This window comes from Scyliorhinus torazame, chromosome 7, assembly GCF_047496885.1.
Source record: "Scyliorhinus torazame isolate Kashiwa2021f chromosome 7, sScyTor2.1, whole genome shotgun sequence".
Taxonomy (NCBI): domain Eukaryota; kingdom Metazoa; phylum Chordata; class Chondrichthyes; order Carcharhiniformes; family Scyliorhinidae; genus Scyliorhinus; species Scyliorhinus torazame.
In genome coordinates, this window is record NC_092713.1 from 295,192,034 (window position 1) to 295,210,527 (window position 18,494).

At 46.1% G+C, this 18,494-nt stretch overlaps 1 protein-coding gene across 4 annotated transcripts in view; it reads left to right on the top strand.

The window, feature by feature from the left end:
- The window catches only part of rbm27 (RNA binding motif protein 27), a 185,401-nt gene that overhangs the window by 137,284 nt on the left and 29,623 nt on the right, over positions 1-18,494 (top strand). For 3 of the 4 annotated variants that reach the window (XM_072512627.1, XM_072512628.1, XM_072512630.1), the window contains one exon: positions 5,620-5,703. The exons of the other annotated variant lie outside the window; for it this stretch is intronic. In XM_072512627.1, the coding sequence (XP_072368728.1) occupies positions 5,620-5,703 (84 nt within the window). The remainder of the gene's footprint in view (positions 1-5,619; positions 5,704-18,494) is intronic. 4 annotated transcript variants of the gene reach the window in all.

Genomic DNA, 18,494 nt, shown 5'->3' on the forward strand with positions numbered 1-18,494 from the left:
CCTTTATTCAAAAATGGAGGGAGACAAACCAGGCAAGAACTGGCCATTTAGGGCCAGTTAGCTTGATATATGCCATAGGGAAATGTGAGAAGCTGATGAAGTTCTAACGGGACGTTTGGAAAAATTAAAGGTAATCAGGCAGAGTCAACATGGTTTTGTGAAAGTAAATCAAGGGGCGGCATGGTAGCACAATGGTTAGCACAGCTGCCTCACTGCTCCAGGGTCAGGTTTGATTCCCGGCTTGGTTCACTGTCTGTGGAGTCTGCATGTTTTCCCCGTGTTTGCGTGGGTTTCCTCCGGGTGCTCCGGTTTCCTCCCACAGTCCAAAGATGTGCAGGTTAGGTGGATTGGCCATGCTAAATTGCTTTTCGTGTTCAAAAATAAAAGGTTGTATGGTGTTACAGAGATAGGGTGGAGGTATGAGCTTGGGTAGGGTGGTCTTTCCAAGGGCCGGTGCAGGCTTGATGGGCCGAATGGCCTCTTCTGCATTGTAAATTCTGTGATTTTTACCAATTTATTTGAGTTCTTTGAAGAATTATCAAGTGCTGTTGTTAATGGGGAAAAGGCGGATGTACTGTATTTAGAATTCCAGAAGGCATTTGATATGGTGCTATACCAAAGGTAATTGTGAAAATAAAAGTGCATGATGTAGGCGGTAACATTCTGGCATGGATAGAAAATTAGCTAGCTAACAGGAAACCGAGTAGGTAAGGGCGGCACGGTGGCGCAGTGGTTAGCATAGCTGCCTCATGCGCCGAGGACCCAGGTTCGATCCCGGCCCCGGGTCAATGTCCATGTGAGGTGTCACGTTCTCTGCGTGGCCCTTGCCCCCACAGCGCAAAAAGATGTGCAGGGTAGGTGGATTGGTCACGCTAAATTGTCCCATAATTGGGGGAAAAAAAGAATTGAGTACTCTAAATTTTTTTTAAAAAGCAAACAGTAGGCATTTTCCGGTTGTCCGGATGTAGCAAGTGATGTGCCACAGAGATCAGTGCTGGGGCCTCAACTTTACAATTTATATAAATGACTGATGATGGGGCCGGCGCAAGGTATGCTTGCTAAATTTGCTGATGACACAAGGAAAAGTAAGAAAGTAAATTGTGAAGAGGGCATAGGGAGGCTACAAAGGGATATAGGTTAGTGAGTGGACAATGATCTGGCAAATTGAGTATACCATGGACAAATGTGAAATTGGCCATTTTGGCAGGAAGAATAGAAAGAAGCATATTATCTAAATGGTGAGAGATTGCAGAGCTCTTGAAATTTAGAGGGACCTGTGTTTTAATGCATGAATCGCAAAAGGCTGATATGCCGGCACAACAAGTAATGAGGAACGGTAATAGAATGTTGTTGTTTATTGTGAGGGAAATTGAATACAAAGATAGGGAGGTTATGTTTCATTTACACGGGGCATTGGTGAGACTCCATCTGGAGTATCAATTTCCTTGTTTGAGGAAGAAGTATGTTGGAAGCAGTTCAGAGAGGGTATACTAGACTAATATCTGGAATAGACAGGTTGTTTTCCGAGGAAATATTGGACAAGCGAGGCTTGTATCCATTGGAGTTTAGAAGACCAGAAACCACTTTGAAACATAGATCCTGAACGATATTGAAAGGATGTTTCCTCTTGTGGGAGAACCTAGAACTGGGCCAGAATCCCGTAACAGCCTCCCCGAACAGGCGTCGGAATGTGGCGACTAGGGGCTTTTCACTAACTTCATTGAAGCCTACTTGTGACAACAGGCGATTTTCATTTTCATTTTGCACTCCCATCACCGGTGGGCTGTGAACCTGAAATTGAAAGGACTGAATTCTGTCAAGTTTCCACCTGCCACAACCGCACAGCGATTTCACGCTGGGGCAGGCAAGGCCTCGGATACAAAGCCTGACCGTACCCCCGTTGAGGCCCTTAAATGGCCAATTGTTGGCCACTTTAGGGCTGTCTCCCATCCAGCCTCAATTCTTGGGCATGCTTTGAACTTGTGTGGGGGAAGGCCAAAAATCAAAAGAATTGCATCGCAGATGAGACTGATGGCGCTTCTGAAGTTGGGCACCCTCCCATGCCGGCCTCTTCTGAGACCCCAATTGCCCCTTTCGTGCCAAATCTTTGAATATTTTTGAGACAGAGCTAGATTTTTGATGAGCAAGGGGGTAAGAGTGGGGATGCAGAGAGTTGAGCTTGCAATCAGACCAGCAGTGATCTCGTTGAATGGCAGAGCATGCTTGAGGGGCCAAGTGGCTACACTTCCTAATATGTATGTTCATACATAAGGCTGTGAAGTGCCTCATTGAAAGATAAGGTGCTGTTTCTCTAGCTCATATTGAGCTTTATTAGAATAATGCAGTAAGCCGAGGACAGCGAGATTAACTTGGCACTGTGTGAAGAATTAAAATGCAACCGGAAACTCTTGATCCTGTTTCCACAAAGTGGCCACTCAATTTACATTTAGTTCCTTAATTTGGAGGAGATTTGGTGAATGCGGTATACTAAATTGAAAGTAGTACAAGTAAATTGCTGTTTCACCTGGATAATGGGAAAGGAGGAGGTAAAGGGGCAAGTGTTGCATCTCCTGTGCTGTTATGGGTAGGCTGTGTGAGGGGAAGGTTGACTGAGAAATGGACCAGAATGTCATGGCGGGAGTGGTCCTTTAAGAATGCTGAAAGTTGAGGTGGAAGATGTTTGCTATGTAGGTGGCAGAAATAATGGAGGATGATCGGTTGAGTGGGGGTTAATGATGGGAAGTTGAAGGTGTGATGAATCTTGGAGGGAGAGAAAGTAATGAGAGCAGAATTGCAGGAAAAGGAATGGATGTGGATGAGGTCCCTGTCAACTAGAATGGAGGGGAATCCTCTGAGGAAAAGAACTTCTAATCAGGTCATTGGTGAGTAAATCTCATGTGATCACGCCATTGACGTCTTTGTTATCATTCTGACTAAATTGGGTTTGTTCTGGATTTTGTGGATGCACCGTGACAGTCTCCCAGATGCCAGTATTGAGAGGAGGTTGTGCTGGGGTGTTGTTGAGGCTCACAGTCTTTTGGTGTTCAGTCCACTCCTGGCTGCATGGAACATTCATGGAGCAGGAACCTCCTGAACATTCAAAATGGTATTGTGCCAGAGTTTCTTAGGGCAGTTTTAAAGAGGAAATGTTGCCACTAAGATCCCATTTCAAAATCATGCTGTACAGAATTTTCATTCAATTTAGACCATAAGACCATAAGACACAGGAGCGGAAGTAAGGCCATTCGGCCCATCGAGTCCACTCCACCATTCAATCATGGCTGATTTCAACTCCATTTACCCGCTCTCTCTCCGTAGCCCTTAATTCCTCGATAAATCAAGAATTTATCAACTTCTGTCTTAAAGACACTCAACGTCCCGGCCTCCACCGCCCTCTGTGGCAATGAATTCCACAGACCCACCACTCTCTGGCTGAAGAAATTTCTCCTCATCTCTGTTCTAAAGTGACTCCCTTTTATTCTAAGGCTGTGCCCCCGGGTCCTAGTCTCCCCTGCTAATGGAAACAACTTCCCTACATCCACCCTATCTAAGCCATTCATTATCTTGCAAGTTTCTATTAGATCTCCCCTCAACCTCCTAAACTCCAATGAATATAATCCCAGGATCCTCAGACGTTCATCGTATGTTAGGCCTACCATTCCCGGGATCATCCGTGCGAATCTCCGCTGGACCCGCTCCAGTGCCAGTATGTCCTTCCTGAGGTGTGGGGCCCAAAATTGCTCACCATATTCTAAATGGGGCCTAACTAATGCTTTATAAAGCTTCAGAAGTACATCCCTGCTTTTATATTCCAAGCCTCTTGAGATGAATGACAACATTGCATTTGCTTTCTTAATTACGGACTCAACCTGCAAGTTTACCTTTAGAGAATCCTGGACTAGGACTCCCAAGTCCCTTTGCACTTCAGCATTATGAATTTTGTCACCGTTTAGAAAATAGTCCATGCCTCTATTCTTTTTTCCAAAGTGCAAGACCTCGCACTTGCCCACGTTGAATTTCATCAGCCATTTCTTGGACCACTCTCCTAAACTGTCTAAATCTTTCTGCAGCCCCCCTCCCCCCCAACTCCTCCATACTACCTGCCCCTCCATCTATCTTTGTATCATCAGCAAACTTAGCCAGAATGCCCCCGTCCCGTCATCTAGATCGTTAATATATAAAGAGAACAGCTGTGGCCCCAACACTGAACCCTGCGGGACACCACTCGTCACCGGTTGCCATTCCGAAAAAGAACCTTTTATCCCAACTCTCTGCCTTCTGCCTGACAGCCAATCGTCAATCCGTGTTAGTACCTTGCCTCGAATACCATGGGCCCTTATTTTACTCAGCAGCCTCCCGTGAGGCACCTTATCAAAGGCCTTTTGGCCTTTAATCGCTTTCATTCTCTTGTGATCAGTTTTTATGGCCTTTTGCTTTGATGTCGATATGGCTATGAAAGCTGATGCCCCATAGAGAGAAGTTGTCATTGAGGAATTAGTGAGCTATAAACCGTGCAGGTGATCTGATTAATGCCGGGGGAACCATCATTAACCCAGCTATGGTTTAGTTTCAGCAGTATTTCATTCCATTCTATCAAGGGGCTGGTTTAGCACACTGGGCTAAATCGCTGGCTTTTAAAGCAGACCAAGGCAGGCCAGCAGCACGGTTCGATTCCTGTACCAGCCTCCCCGAACAGGCTCTGGAATGTGGCGACTAGGGGCTTTTCACAGTAACTTCATTGAAGCCTACTCGTGACAATAAGCGATTTTTATTTCATTTTCATTTCATTTCATTTCAAGTATAGCTATAATTCTGCCAATCAATGTACCCCTGTGGGATTGCCATCGTCAGTTGCTAAATATTTTAACAAAGCTATCGGAAAATAATTAATATGCAAAATCAAAAAGGTTGACTAAAAACGTTACCCGTGATTTTAAACTGATAGTGTTTGAAATAATAGAGACTCTCTTTTAAAACATTTCATTAGAAAACAGCTGCTGCACAAAGTCTGTGTATATCTCAAAATACAATTTAAATTGGGTTCCCTGGGATCAGCTCTAATTGAGCTGCACAAGTTACATAGCTTTGGGTCCAACCTTGTCCTTGTGTATTATGCAGAGTCCTGCCTGCCCAGAATAACAAATGAAGAACGTTTACACACTTGGATGCTTAAGCTTAGGAACACTATTTCGGCACTTTCCCCATTTCTTGTTTTCTTGATCAGAGAATTAAAATTTTGGATTTATTTCTGGCATGATGAAGTAGGTACCATTTGAATTTTGGCCCTCTACCACAGGACATTTTTAAAGAATTTCATAGGTTACGCTTCTATATTCAGCTCTGCATTCCCCCCCCCCCCCCCACAATCCTTGGGGACAAAAAAATGATCTGTAATCGTGGCAACATGTATATTGCTGTGAAAGACATACAGATGTTTTGAAGTAACCACGGGCAATGAAGGTTCAGCTGAAGTCGATGTCGATGTTTCCAGAACCAGTCTGTGACTTGTTGCCAAGTGTTTGCTCAATTATTTAGAGACAATAAACTGGTTTACAGGTTTTTAGACAAAGTGAGTTAAAAAAAAATATCTGACTTTTGTATTTCATTTGGTTTCTCTAGAAGTTTGGAGAAGTGGAGGATTTTCAAGAGGATACTCCTTTAAATATTAGAGTTGCATTCAAATCAAGAATTGAAGCAGAAAATGTAAGTAGATAGATTTTATTTTTATTCGTTCTCAGGATGTGAATGTGGCTGGCAAGGCCAGCTAATATTCCCATACCTGATTTCCCTTGAGAATGTGATGGTCAACTGCCTTCTTGAACCACTGCAGTCCATATAGTGGGGGTACACCCACAGTGCTGATAGGGATTGAGTTCCAAGATATTCAACCAGTGACAGGAAAAGCACGGCAATATAGTTTGAAGGCTTATGGGAAATGTGTGGCTCAGAGGAGAACTTCCAGGTGGTGGTAATCCCATGTGTCTGTTGGCCTTGTCCTTTTAGATGGTGGAGGTTGCAAGTTTGGAAGGTGCTCCTGAAGGACCTAGTTGCTGTAGTGCATTTTTTAGGTGCTGTATACTGCTGCTGATGTGCACTGGTGGGGGAGTGTAGAGGGTGCCATCTCCGCTACTCCACTACTGGGCCGATATCTGGGGTTTGGATGTCTGTGTGTGTCTCTCTCCAGCTGGCACTGAAACTTCAGAGGCCAGGGGATGTCGCACTGGGACACTTCCACTGAAGAGAGCACTGATTCAAGCCTGCCGTTTATTCCTAACCGACAGCCTGAGACTTATATCACACAGATCTCCAGACCCCTACCAATACCCAGGTGATTCTCTCTCTTGCCGGTGGGGCAACACCCACCCGGTTCCTACTCCACTAGAGTAGCTTTCCCAAGAGAGAGAATAGGACACTGCTGTTTATTTCCTAACCAGCAGTCTGTCCTGAGTGAATCGCTCAAGATGACCCTCGATTCTTGAACCCGGAATTAAGGTGAGGAGTATTTTAACAATGACTTGGTCAGAGATCGCTGGTGAAGGATTGAAGGATTTAAACGACTCCAATTATCATCAAATCAAGGTTTATTGTAAAAACCCAGGTCAAAATCATCAACAGAAGAAACACAATAAAATCTTATGCTCTAATACACACTATGTCTATTCAAAAGTAATATAGCGGACACAACGAAAATTCTTATGATTACACAGGTTTTAGCAATATCACAAGGCACAAAACAAATTCCCTTCCCCAAAGCCTCAACCACTATTAAAGTCAAGGGAGTTTCGCAAGCTGCTGCAGAGTACTTACGGTCACAGGCTGCAGAGGTCAAGTCAGGGGTGCAGAGGTCGAGCCACGAACGAAGAGACCCCCAATTGAAAACACAGCCCCTTTTATATTGCTTTACCTGGCTTTGTTCTGTGATCGGCCAGCCCCTTTTGCATTGAAAAAGGTAAGTTTTAAAGTTCCCGCTGGTCCCGCCCCCTTTGAGCCGGTCAGAGCTGTATGTTTCCGGGTATTCCTTGCAGGTCCGCTTCTTCCAGCTAGGCAGACCTGCGCGATTTGAATTTGGCGCTGGCTCCGCCCCCTTCTTTCAGTGAGTTTCTGCCGGCAGCTTCTGTCAAGCTTGGAGTACCTCCCCCAGGTCCGCCTCCAACTTGGTTTTTCTGCCGGTAGCTTCTGTCAAGCTTGGAGTACCTCCCCCAGGTCCGCCTCCAACTTGGTTTTTTCCAGACCGGCGTGATTTGAATTTGGCGCTGGCTCCGCCCCCCTCCTCCCAGTGAGTTTCTGCCGGTAGCTCCTGTCAAGATTGGAGTACCTCCCCCAGGTCCGCCTCCAACTTGGTTTTTCTCTACCGCTGATTTTCATGGGGCTTTTCCAGCGCAATATGCTGGACTCAGACAGTCTGATTTCTAGTTTAACGAGGTTAGGCTCTTCTGTGGAGAATTTCAGTGTCTTCCAGCTGCTCCGGAGATGGCTGCTATTCTCACCTCGCTATGTTGATGGGGTGTTAATTGGATTCTGCTCTGGTGGAGGCCAGGTCATTTACATTTGCATGGGGCTATGACCATCCCATTGTCCTGCTTGCATGCAAGCCTCCTGTGTATTCCCGTGCCCCTTTGTCTGTGTTTTGATGTTATCTTGTTGTCTGGCTCCTTCTTCCTTGTAGCTCCTAGGGGGGTGTTTGTAAATATTTATGTACTTATGTCCCTACTCAGCTCAGCGGGCCAAGCCTGCTGGGAAAACTGGTTCTGTTATCTTGGCTGAAAAGTCAGTTTACAGTCTCTGAGTTTTTCCAAAAGGGCCGAATTGCCCGAAACCTTACAGGAGGAAGTGGATATCCAAGGTGATGGATGGATGGGATGTTGATCAAAGGGGCTGCTTTGTTCTTGAATGTTGTTGGAGCCATATTAATTTAGGCAGGTGGAGAGTATTCCACCACCCTCCTGACTTATGCCTTGTAGATGTTGAACGTGCTTCAAGGAGCCAGTAGGTGAGCGTCTTGCTGCAAGTTCCCAGCCTCTTGCCTGCCCTTGTAGCCACAGTGTTTATATGGCTGGTCCAGTCAAATTTCTGGTCAATGGTGATCCCAAACATGTTGATTGTGGGGGTTTCAGTGATGGTAATGTTTTTTAGTTTCAAGAGGAGATAGTTAGATTCTCTTTTGTTTGAGATGGCCATTGTGGGGTAGTTATGTGGCGTGAAAGTTACTTGCCACTAACCAGCCCAAGACTGAATTCTCTCCAGGGCTTGCTGCATGCGGACATGGAATGCATCAATATCTGAGGCTTTGCAAATGACACTGAACTATATGCAATCATCAGTGAATATCTAACTTAATGTCAGTTTTTAAATTCGTTCACGGGATGTGAATACTGTTGGCTAAGTCAGCATTGATTTCCCATCTCTAATTGCCTTTGAGAAGGTTGTGGTGAGCTGCTGCCTTGAACCACTGCAGTTCTTGGGTATAAGTGCACCACAATGCTGTGAGGGCGGGACTTCCAGGTTCTTGAATGGCGATATCGTTCCAAGTCAGGATGGTGTGTAGCTTGAAGGGGAACTTGCAGGTGATGGTATTCCCATGTATCTGCTGCCCCTGTACCTCGAGGTGGGTAGAGGTTACGGGTTTGGAAGATGCAATCAAAGGGACCTTAGTGAATTGCTGCAGTGCATCTTGTAGGTGGAGTACAGTGTTCAATTCTGGTCGCCACACTACCAGAAGGATGTGGAGGCTTTAGAGAGGGTGCAGAAGAGATTTACCAGAATGTTGCCTGGTATGGAGGGCATTAGCTATGAGGAGCGGTTGAATAAACTCGGTTTGTTCTCACTGGAACGAAGGAGGTTGAGGGGAGACCTGATAGAGGTCTACAAAATTATGAGGGGCATAGACAGAGTGGATAGTCAGGGGCTTTTCCCCAGGGTAGAGGGGTCAATTACTAGGGGGCATAGGTTTAAGGTGAGAGGGGCAAGGTTTAGAGTAGATTTACGAGGCAAGTTTTTTTACGCAGAGGGTAGTGGGTGCCTGGAACTCGCTACCGGAGGAGGTAGTGGAAGCAGGGACGATAGGGTCATTTAAGAGGCACCTTGACAAATATATGAATAGGATGGGAATAGAAGGATACGGACCCAGGAAGTGTAGAAGATTGTAGTTTAGTCGGGCAGCATGGTCGGCACGGGCTTGGAGGGCCGAAGGGCCTGTTCCTGTGCTGTACGTTTCTTTGTTCTTTGTACACACTGCTGCCACTGCATCAGTGGTGGAAGGAGTGAATGGTAAGGTGGTGGATGGTCAGCTTTGTCCTGGATGAAGCTGCTGAAGATATTTGGGCTGAGGAGACTAGGCCAGGGAACTCGTGCAGCAATATCCTAGGACTGAGATGATTGGCCTAGGTATTACTGCAACCAGTAGAGAGATTTCCACCCGATTCCAATAAACTTCAATTTTGCAAGTGCTTCTTGATGTTGTCGTGATGTCAAGGAAAGTCACTGCTGAAATTCAGTTCTTATCTATGTTTAGACCAAGACTAATGTGATGTGGAGTGGAGTGCCCTCTGTGGAATCCAAACTGAGCATCGGTGAACAAGTTGCTGAGTAAGTGTCGCTTGATAGCACTGTCAACGACACCTATGATTGAGAGTAGGTTGATAAGGTAGTAATTGGCCAGATTGTCTTGTTTTTGTGGACAGGACACACTTGGGAGATTTTCAACATTGCCGGAAAGGTGCTGTTTTTGTAGCTGTACTGGAACACCTTGACCAGGGTTATGGCTGGAGCAAAAGTCTTTGGTACCACAGCTGGAATATTGTCGGCGTCCATAGCTTATGTAGCATCCAGTGCATTCAGTCACTTCTTGATATTACGTGGAGTGAATCGAATTGTCTGAAAACTGGCATCTATGATTGGAGGAGGCAGAGATGGATCATCCACTCTACTTCTGGTTGACGATGGTTGCAAACGCTTCAGCCTTGTCTTTTGCATTGATGTGCATGGTAGCCCCATCATTCAGGATTTTTTTTCACGCAGCCTGCTCCAGTTAGTTATTTAATTGTCCAAAACCATTCATGATTGGGTGTTTCAGGGCTGCAGAACTTTGATCTGATTTGTTGGCTGTGGTACTGATTAGCTCTGCATGCTACTACCGCTGTTTGGTTACATGTAGTGCTGCATTGTTGCTTTGCCAGGTCTTCATTTTTAGGTATGCTTGATGTTACTCTCCGTATGATCTCCTGGTTTGATGATATTGGTAAAGTGAAAGATATACTGGTCCATGAGATTTGCCGATTGTTGTTGAATATAATTTCATTTCTGCTACTGGTCACAATGCCTCATGAATGCCCAGTTTTGAGTTACTCTGTGACCACCCGATTTAGCCTGATGGAAGTGCCACACAACATAATGGAGAGTGTCCTCATTGTGAAGATGGGATGTAGTGTTCACATGATCTGTGCGGTGGTCATTTCTACTAATGCTGTTATGGACAGATGCATTTACACCAAGTAGCTTTGTGAGGACAATGTTTTTCCCTCTTCTGGGTTCTCCCACTACCTACCAAAGGCCCAGACTGGTAGATGTTTACTTTAGGACCCAGTCTGCTCAGTCAGCGGTTATGCTACTGAGCCATTCTTGGACTTTGAATTCTCCATCCAGAGTACATTCTGTACCCTACTTCATTCAAATGGTGTTCAATATTGAGAGCATTGATTCATCAGGTCAGGGAGGGAGGTAGGTGGCAATCAACAGGAGATTTTCTGCCTCTGTTTGACCTGATCTTATGAGACATCGTGGGGCCCGGAGTTGATACTGAGGACTTCCATGGCAACTCCATCCCAACTGCTTTCCACTGTGCCACCACTTGTGGGTCTGTCCTGTCAGTGGAAAAGGTGATGGAGGAATCTGTGACATTTACAGTGTGAGTCAACGAGCTTGAATTAAATCAAACTGCTCCTTGACTCATCTGTGGGATAGTTTTGGCACAAGTCCCAAATGTTGGTGAAGAGAACTTTGCAGGGTCAATTGCACAAGATATGCCTTTGTCATTTCCGGTGTCTAGGTCGTCTGTTTTATTTGTTAACTTTACTGTAGTAGTTTGGTACATCAAAGTGGCTTGCTAGGTCATTGAGTGTAGTTAAGTCTGGACCACATCGCTGTGGGTCTGGAATTGCATGCAGGCTGGACTGGGTGAGGACAACAAATGTCCCCCATGAAAGAACATTAATTAACTGATTGACTGGGTTTTTAACAACAATCTGACAGTTTTGTGGTCATTGTTCATGAGACTAGCATTTTGCATTGTTGACTATATGATGGATAATGAACGATGTTACTGAAGACTTATTTCACTATAAAGATGCCATCAGAGCAACTAGAGTTGGGCAAATATACTGCATTTCCAGCATCATCCACATTGCACAAAGAAATGTAAAAGAAAATAAGTTTCCAATACAGACAGCATGTGCACATTGATCCAGTATCAAACCTAACTGACATAAAGCAGAACTAAAGATATTTTTACTATTTCCTGCTGTGTCGTACTTTCTGTAATATTTATACTTTGAGATGATTGAAAATGACTCTAGATCCAGAAATTTTAAAAATTATCAAATTAGCAACTTGTTAAATATTAATAAATTACAAGTACTTTAAGAAATGTAGACTTCTTGGGGTGAATTATTTAGCTACATGTATAAAATTTCCGGAACCATGTTTCTAATTTTGATGCTCAGAAAAGGTCTGCTGTAATAATCATACAAGATAATATTTAGATGTAGCACATACTGATTAAGCTAAAAATGTTTTTCTCTTTGGTCAGCAAAAGATAATCTTTATAATTGTTCAGATATAGAGAAAGATGTATTTTTCTGTGTATTTTGTTTTGGACGTCCTCAAATTTCTGATTTTACGGGCCGACACCAACAACAACTTGTATTTATGCGGCATCCATGGCAACTCCATCCCTACTACCTATTGTGTAGTAGTACATGACCCAAAATGCTTCAGAAGAGCATTCTCGAACAAAGATTTTACATTGAGTCATGTAAGGAGTTATTGAGACAAATGACCAAAACCTTGCCCCAAGTGTTAGGTTTTAAGTAACATCTTAATGGATAAGAGAAAGCTAGAGAGGTTCAGAGAGTGAGAATTCCAGAGCTAAGGCTTCCAAAGCTGAAGGCTTGGTGGCCAAATCAGGAATGCATAAGGGCCAGAATTAGAAGAGTGCGGAGATCTTGCAGATTTGTGGAGTTGAAGAAGATCACAAACACAGTGAGAGGCAAGGCCTTGGAGGAATTTGTAAGAAAGATAATTTTTCTGTTGAGCCATTGCCCGAGGGAGAGATGATTTTTGTCAGCGAGCACATGATGAATAGATGACTGGGATTTGATGCATTGATGCGAAATAGGATATGGGCAATGGAAATTTGAAGGTGCTCAAAGTTCATGTAGGGTATTTGGTGGGAAGCCAGCCAGGAGAACTCTTTTTTTTAATTAAAATATTTTATTGAAAATTTTTGGTCAACCAACACAGTACATTGTGCATCCTTTACACAATATTATAACAACACAAATAACAATGGCCTATTTTATAAACAGAAAATGAATAAATAATAAATAACAAAAATGAAAACTAACCCTAATTGGCAACTGCCTTATCACAAGTAACACTCTGCAAAATATAATTTAACAGTCCAATATATAATTATCTATAGCAACGACCTATACATATTATACAGTATATATTAACAACCCTGGGAGTCCTTCTGGTCCCCCCCCCCCCCCCCCCCCGATCCTGGGCTGCTGCTGCTGCCTTTTTTCCATTCCATCTATCTTTCTGTGAGGTATTCGACAAACGGTTGCCACCGCCTGGTGAACCCTTGAGCCGACCCCCTTAGGACGAACTTAATCCGCTCTAGCTTTATAAACCCTGCCATGTCATTTATCCAGGTCTCCACCCCCGGGGGCTTGGCTTCTTTCCACATTAGCAATATCCTACGCCGGGCTACTAGGGACGCAAAGGCCAAAACATCGGCCTCTCTCGCCTCCTGCACTCCCGGCTCTTGTGCAACCCCAAATATAGCCAACCCCCAGCTTGGTTCGACCTGGACCCCTACTACTTTTGAAAGCACCTTTGTCACCCCCATCCAAAACCCCTGTAGTGCCGGGCATGACCAAAACATATGGGTATGATTCGCTGGGCTTCTCGAGCACCTCGCACACCTATCCTCCACCCCAAAAAATTTACTGAGCCGTGCTCCAGTCATATGCGCCCTGTGTAATACCTTAAACTGAATCAGGCTTAGCCTGGCACACGAGGACGACGAGTTTACCCTGCTTAGGGCATCTGCCCACAGCCCCTCCTCGATCTCCTCCCCCAGCTCTTCTTCCCATTTCCCTTTTAGTTCATCTACCATAGTCTCCCCTTCGTCCCTCATATCCCTATATATATCTGACACCTTACCATCCCCCACCCATGTCTTTGAGATCACTCTGTCCTGCACCTCTTGTGTCGGGAGCTGCGGGAATTCCCTCACCTGTTGCCTCGCAAAAGCCCTCAGTTGCAAATACCTGAATGCATTCCCTTGGGGCAACCCATATTTCTCGGTCAGCGCTCCCAGACTCGCGAACTTCCCATCCACAAACAGATCTTTCAGTTGCGTTATTCCTGCTCTTTGCCACATTCCATATCCCCCATCCATTCCCCCCGGGGCAAATCTATGGTTGTTTCTTATCGGGGACCCCCCCAAAGCTCCAGTCTTTCCCCTATGCCGTCTCCACTGTCCCCAAATCTTTAGTGTAGCCACCACCACCGGGCTTGTGGTGTAGTTCCTCGGTGAGAACGGCAATGGGGCTGTCACTATAGCCTGTAGGCTAGTCCCCCTACAGGACGCCTTCTCTAATCTCTTCCACGCCGCTCCCTCCTCCTCTCCCATCCACTTACTCACCATTGAAATATTAGCGGCCCAATAATACTCACTTAGGCTCGGTAGTGCCAGCCCCCCTCTATCCCTGCTACGCTGTAAGAATCCCTTCCTCACTCTCGGGGTCTTCCCGGCCCACACAAAACCCATGATGCTCTTTTCAATCCTTTAAAAAAAAGCCTTCGTGATCACCACCGGGAGGCACTGAAACACAAAGAGGAATCTCGGGAGGACCACCATCTTAACCGCCTGCACCCTCCCTGCCAGTGACAGGGATACCATATCCCATCTCTTGAAATCCTCCTCCATTTGTTCCACCAACCGCGTTAAATTTAACCTATGCAATGTGCCCCAATTCTTGGCTATCTGGATCCCCAGGTAACGAAAGTCCCTTGTTACCTTCCTCAACGGTAGGTCCTCTATTTCTCTACTCTGCTCCCCTGGATGCACCACAAACAACTCACTTTTACCCATGTTCAATTTATACCCTGAAAAATCCCCAAACTCCCCAAGTATCCGCATTATTTCTGGCATCCCCTCCGCCGGGTCTGCCACATATAGTAACAAATCGTCCGCATACAAAGATACCCGGTGCTCTTCTCCTCCCATAAGTACTCCCTTCCACTTCTTGGAACCCCTCAACGCTATCGCCAGGGGCTCAATCGCCAGTGCAAACAATAATGGGGACAGAGGGCATCCCTGCCTTGTCCCTCTATGGAGCCGAAAATATACAGATCCCCGTCCATTCGTGACCACGCTCGCCATCGGGGCCCTATACAACAGCTGCACCCATCTAACATACCCCTCCAAAACCAAATCTCCTCAACACCTCCCACAAATAATCCCACTCCACTCTGTCAAATGCTTTCTCGGCATCCATCGCCACTACTATCTCCGTTTCCCCCTCTGGTGGGGGCATCATCATTACCCCTAACAGCCTCCGTATATTCGTGTTCAGCTGTCTCCCCTTCACAAACCCAGTTTGGTCCTCGTGGACCACCCCCGGGACACATTCCTCTATTCTCATTGCCATTACCTTGGCCAGGATCTTGGCATCTACATTTAGGAGGGAAATATGTCTATAGGACCCGCATTGTAGCGGGTCCTTTTCCTTCTTTAAGAGAAGCGATATTGTTGCTTCAGACATAGTCGGGGGCAGTTGTCCCCTTTCCTTTGCCTCATTAAAGGTCCTCGTCAATACCGGGGCGAGCAAGTCCACATATTTTCTGTAGAATTCGACTGGGAATCCATCCGGTCCCGGGGCCTTTCCCGCCTGCATGCTCCTAATTCCTTTCACCACTTCTTCTACCTCGATCTGTGCTCCCAGTCCCACCCTTTCCTGCTCTTCCACCTTGGGAAATTCCAGCCGATCCAAAAAGCCCATCATTCTCTCCCTCCCATCTGGGGGTTGAGCTTCATATAATTTTTTATAAAATGTCTTGAACACTCCATTCACTCTCTCCGCTCCCCGCTCCATCTCTCCTTCCTCATCCCTCACTCCCCCTATTTCCCTCGCTGCTCCCCTTTTCCTCAATTGGTGTGCCAGCAACCTGCTCGCCTTCTCCCCATATTCGTACTGTACACCATGTGCCTTCCTCCATTGTGCCTCTGCAGTGCCCGTAGTCAGCAAGTCAAAATCTACATGTAGCCTTTGCCTTTCCCTGTACAGTCCCTCCTCCGGTGCTTCTGCATATTGTCTGTCCACCCTCAAAAGTTCTTGCAGCAACCGCTCCTGTTCCTTACTCTCCTGCTTCCCTTTATGTACCCTTATTGATATCAGCTCCCCTCTGATCACCGCCTTCAGCGCCTCCCAGACCACTCCCACCTGGACCTCCCCATTATCATTGAGTTCCAAGTACTTTTCAATGCACCCCCTCACCCTTAGACACACCCCCTCATCTGCCATTAGTCCCATGTCCATTCTCCAGGGTGGGCGCCCTCCTGTTTCCTCCCCTATCCCCAAGTCTACCCAGTGTGGAGCGTGATCCGAAATGGCTATAGCCGTATACTCCGTTCCCCTCACCTTCGGGATCAACGCCCTTCCCAGCACAAAAAAGTCTATTCGCGAGTAGACTTTATGGACATAGGAGAAAAACGAGAACTCCTTACTCCTAGGTCTGCTAAATCTCCACGGGTCTACACCTCCCACCTGCTCCATAAAATCTTTAAGTACCTTGGCTGCTGCCGGCCTCCTTCCAGTCCTGGACTTCGACCTATCCAGCCCTGGTTCCAACACCGTATTAAAATCTCCCCCCATTATCAGCTTTCCCATCTCTAGGTCCGGAATGCGTCCTAGCATCCGCCTCATAAAATTGGCATCATCCCAGTTCGGGGCATATACGTTTACCAAAACCACCGTCTCAGCCAGGAGAACTCTGAAGTAGCCAAGTCTAGTGTACAAAGATATGGCTGAGGGTTTCAGCAGTATCTGCCCTGAGGCATAAAGAGAGTTGACTAATGTTCTGGAAGATGGCTGGGCGATGAAGCAGATATTAAGTTCATTTTGAACTCAAACAAAGTTGGGACCCTTGGAACTGTTGCCAGAGTTAGGGTAGAGTTGGCTAGGAAACCACATTTATAGTAGGGACCAAAGACAATTGGCAATGACTTCTGACAAGTGTTGGAAAGCGACGGTCCGCTGGAATTACAATACTTGAAAGCACACTTGCATGTCGTCGACAATTATGATGAAACCTCTGATGGCCAGGGCTGCTTGGGACCTTCATCGAAAGAGTTCCCACATGCCCCAGCATAGCCCAGCTACATCAGATTCAAGTAGGCAACGGCCCCTTTTCTATTACATTCCATGTCATAAAGTAGCCATGTGTAACGGATCCAGTGAAATTGACAGACCAGGGAGAAGGTGAGTGTCTCAGTTAAGTGTGTGGGATTTTGGTAGTTGGGAGGGTCGCAGGTCAAGGCGTGTTGGGGAGTGGGGTCTCTGAGGTCGTGGATGGGGGTTCGGAGGTCAGGGTGGGTGCGGGGTGTTGGAGGTCTGGGGTGTTGCAGAAGGTGTGGGGGGGTGGTCAAGCCATAGGGGTGGGTGTCTAGTCACATTAGAGGGGTCAGTTCATTAGTGGGAGGAGAGTCAAGACTGTCAAGTCAGGAAGAGAATGGGTGCAGCGAGAGGGGAGGGCCATGTTGTCCCTTGCTGGTGGGGGGTGAGGGGAATAGCATGGAGGGGGTGGTTCGTTGGGGTATGGTGGGGTCACAGTCCCCTCGCTGGGTCAGGGAGTGGTGGGGTTGGACTCCACTAGAGGATAGTGGGGGTGGTAGTGTTCCCTAATGTGGTGGGGGTGTGGTGTGAGCGGCATCACCTAGAGCATGGGGGTGTGCTGTGAGTTGCGTCCCCTTTGGGGTAGGAGGTGTGGTGAGGGTGGCGGCCCGAGAGTGTCTGGTGTGTGGTGATGGTAACGTCCCCCAGGAGAACGATGGGTGTGTGATGGAATTCCCTGCGTGGAATGTTCTGGGTATTTAAAATAACTACGCAGAAGTTAGAAAAAGTTTTATTTTCTTACTTTTTCTGATTACTTATCAGTGTACCTCTGGCAGAGCCACCTGCATTAGTGATTTAAATTGCTTTGTTGGATGATTCACAGGGCAATTGTCATGGGAAAGTTGGCGCTTCTGGACAATTGCTGTGAAAATGCTTGCCTGCAATTTTCCGAGAAGTATTCCCCAACACATCTTTGGGGTAGCCCCCAAATCTGACACTGGGGAACCTGGAGGTTACGGCTCAATGCCCTCTATCTTACCCAGTGCTTAGTTTAGGTATTTGTGAGATAATCTGTTCTTCCTGCTGCTCCATCTAACTCCGAAAGTTAAAGACCGTGGGTGCTGAAAATCAAAACAGTAGGAGGAAATTCCAGGAACACTGCTAATCAGATAATATTTATAGAGAGAAGAAACTTTATATTTTGGATATGAACTCTTCATTAGATCTGGCAGATGTTGTAGTTGAACAGTATTTAAAAATACTGGGTGGCACGGTAGCACAGTGGTTAGCACTGTTGCTTCACGGCGCAAGGTCCCAGGTTTGATTCTCGGCTTGGTTCGATTCCCGGCTTGGTTCACTGTCTGGGCGTAGTCTGCACAGACGTTCTCCCTGTCTGCGTGGGTTTCCTCCGTGTCCTCTGGTTTCCTCCCATAAGTCCCGAAAGACGTGCTGTTAGGTGTTTTGGATATTCTGAATTCTCCCTCCGTGTACCTGAACACGCACCGGAGTGTGGCGACTAGGGGATTTTCACAGTAACTTCATTGTGGTGTTAATGTAAGCCTACTTGTGACAATAAAGATTATTATTAAAAGATTATTATTTTTGAATAAATGTAACAAGTGGAAGGGACAAAAACAGGAAAGAAAATAGGGATCTGTTAAGTGCTTAAATGGAACAGGGTTGTACCTCCAGTCAAAGGGGTCGTGTTCAAAATGGGCGACCAAGTCTATTCAGTCTGCCAGTCCAACCCTGAACTACTTGTTATTTGTCATTTATTTTCATGTTCCATTGTTGCATCTATCTTTTGGCCTTTTCCATAGTTTAATTGCAGCTCAACACCAGCTTAGGGACTCTTTCCTCACCTTTCTATTA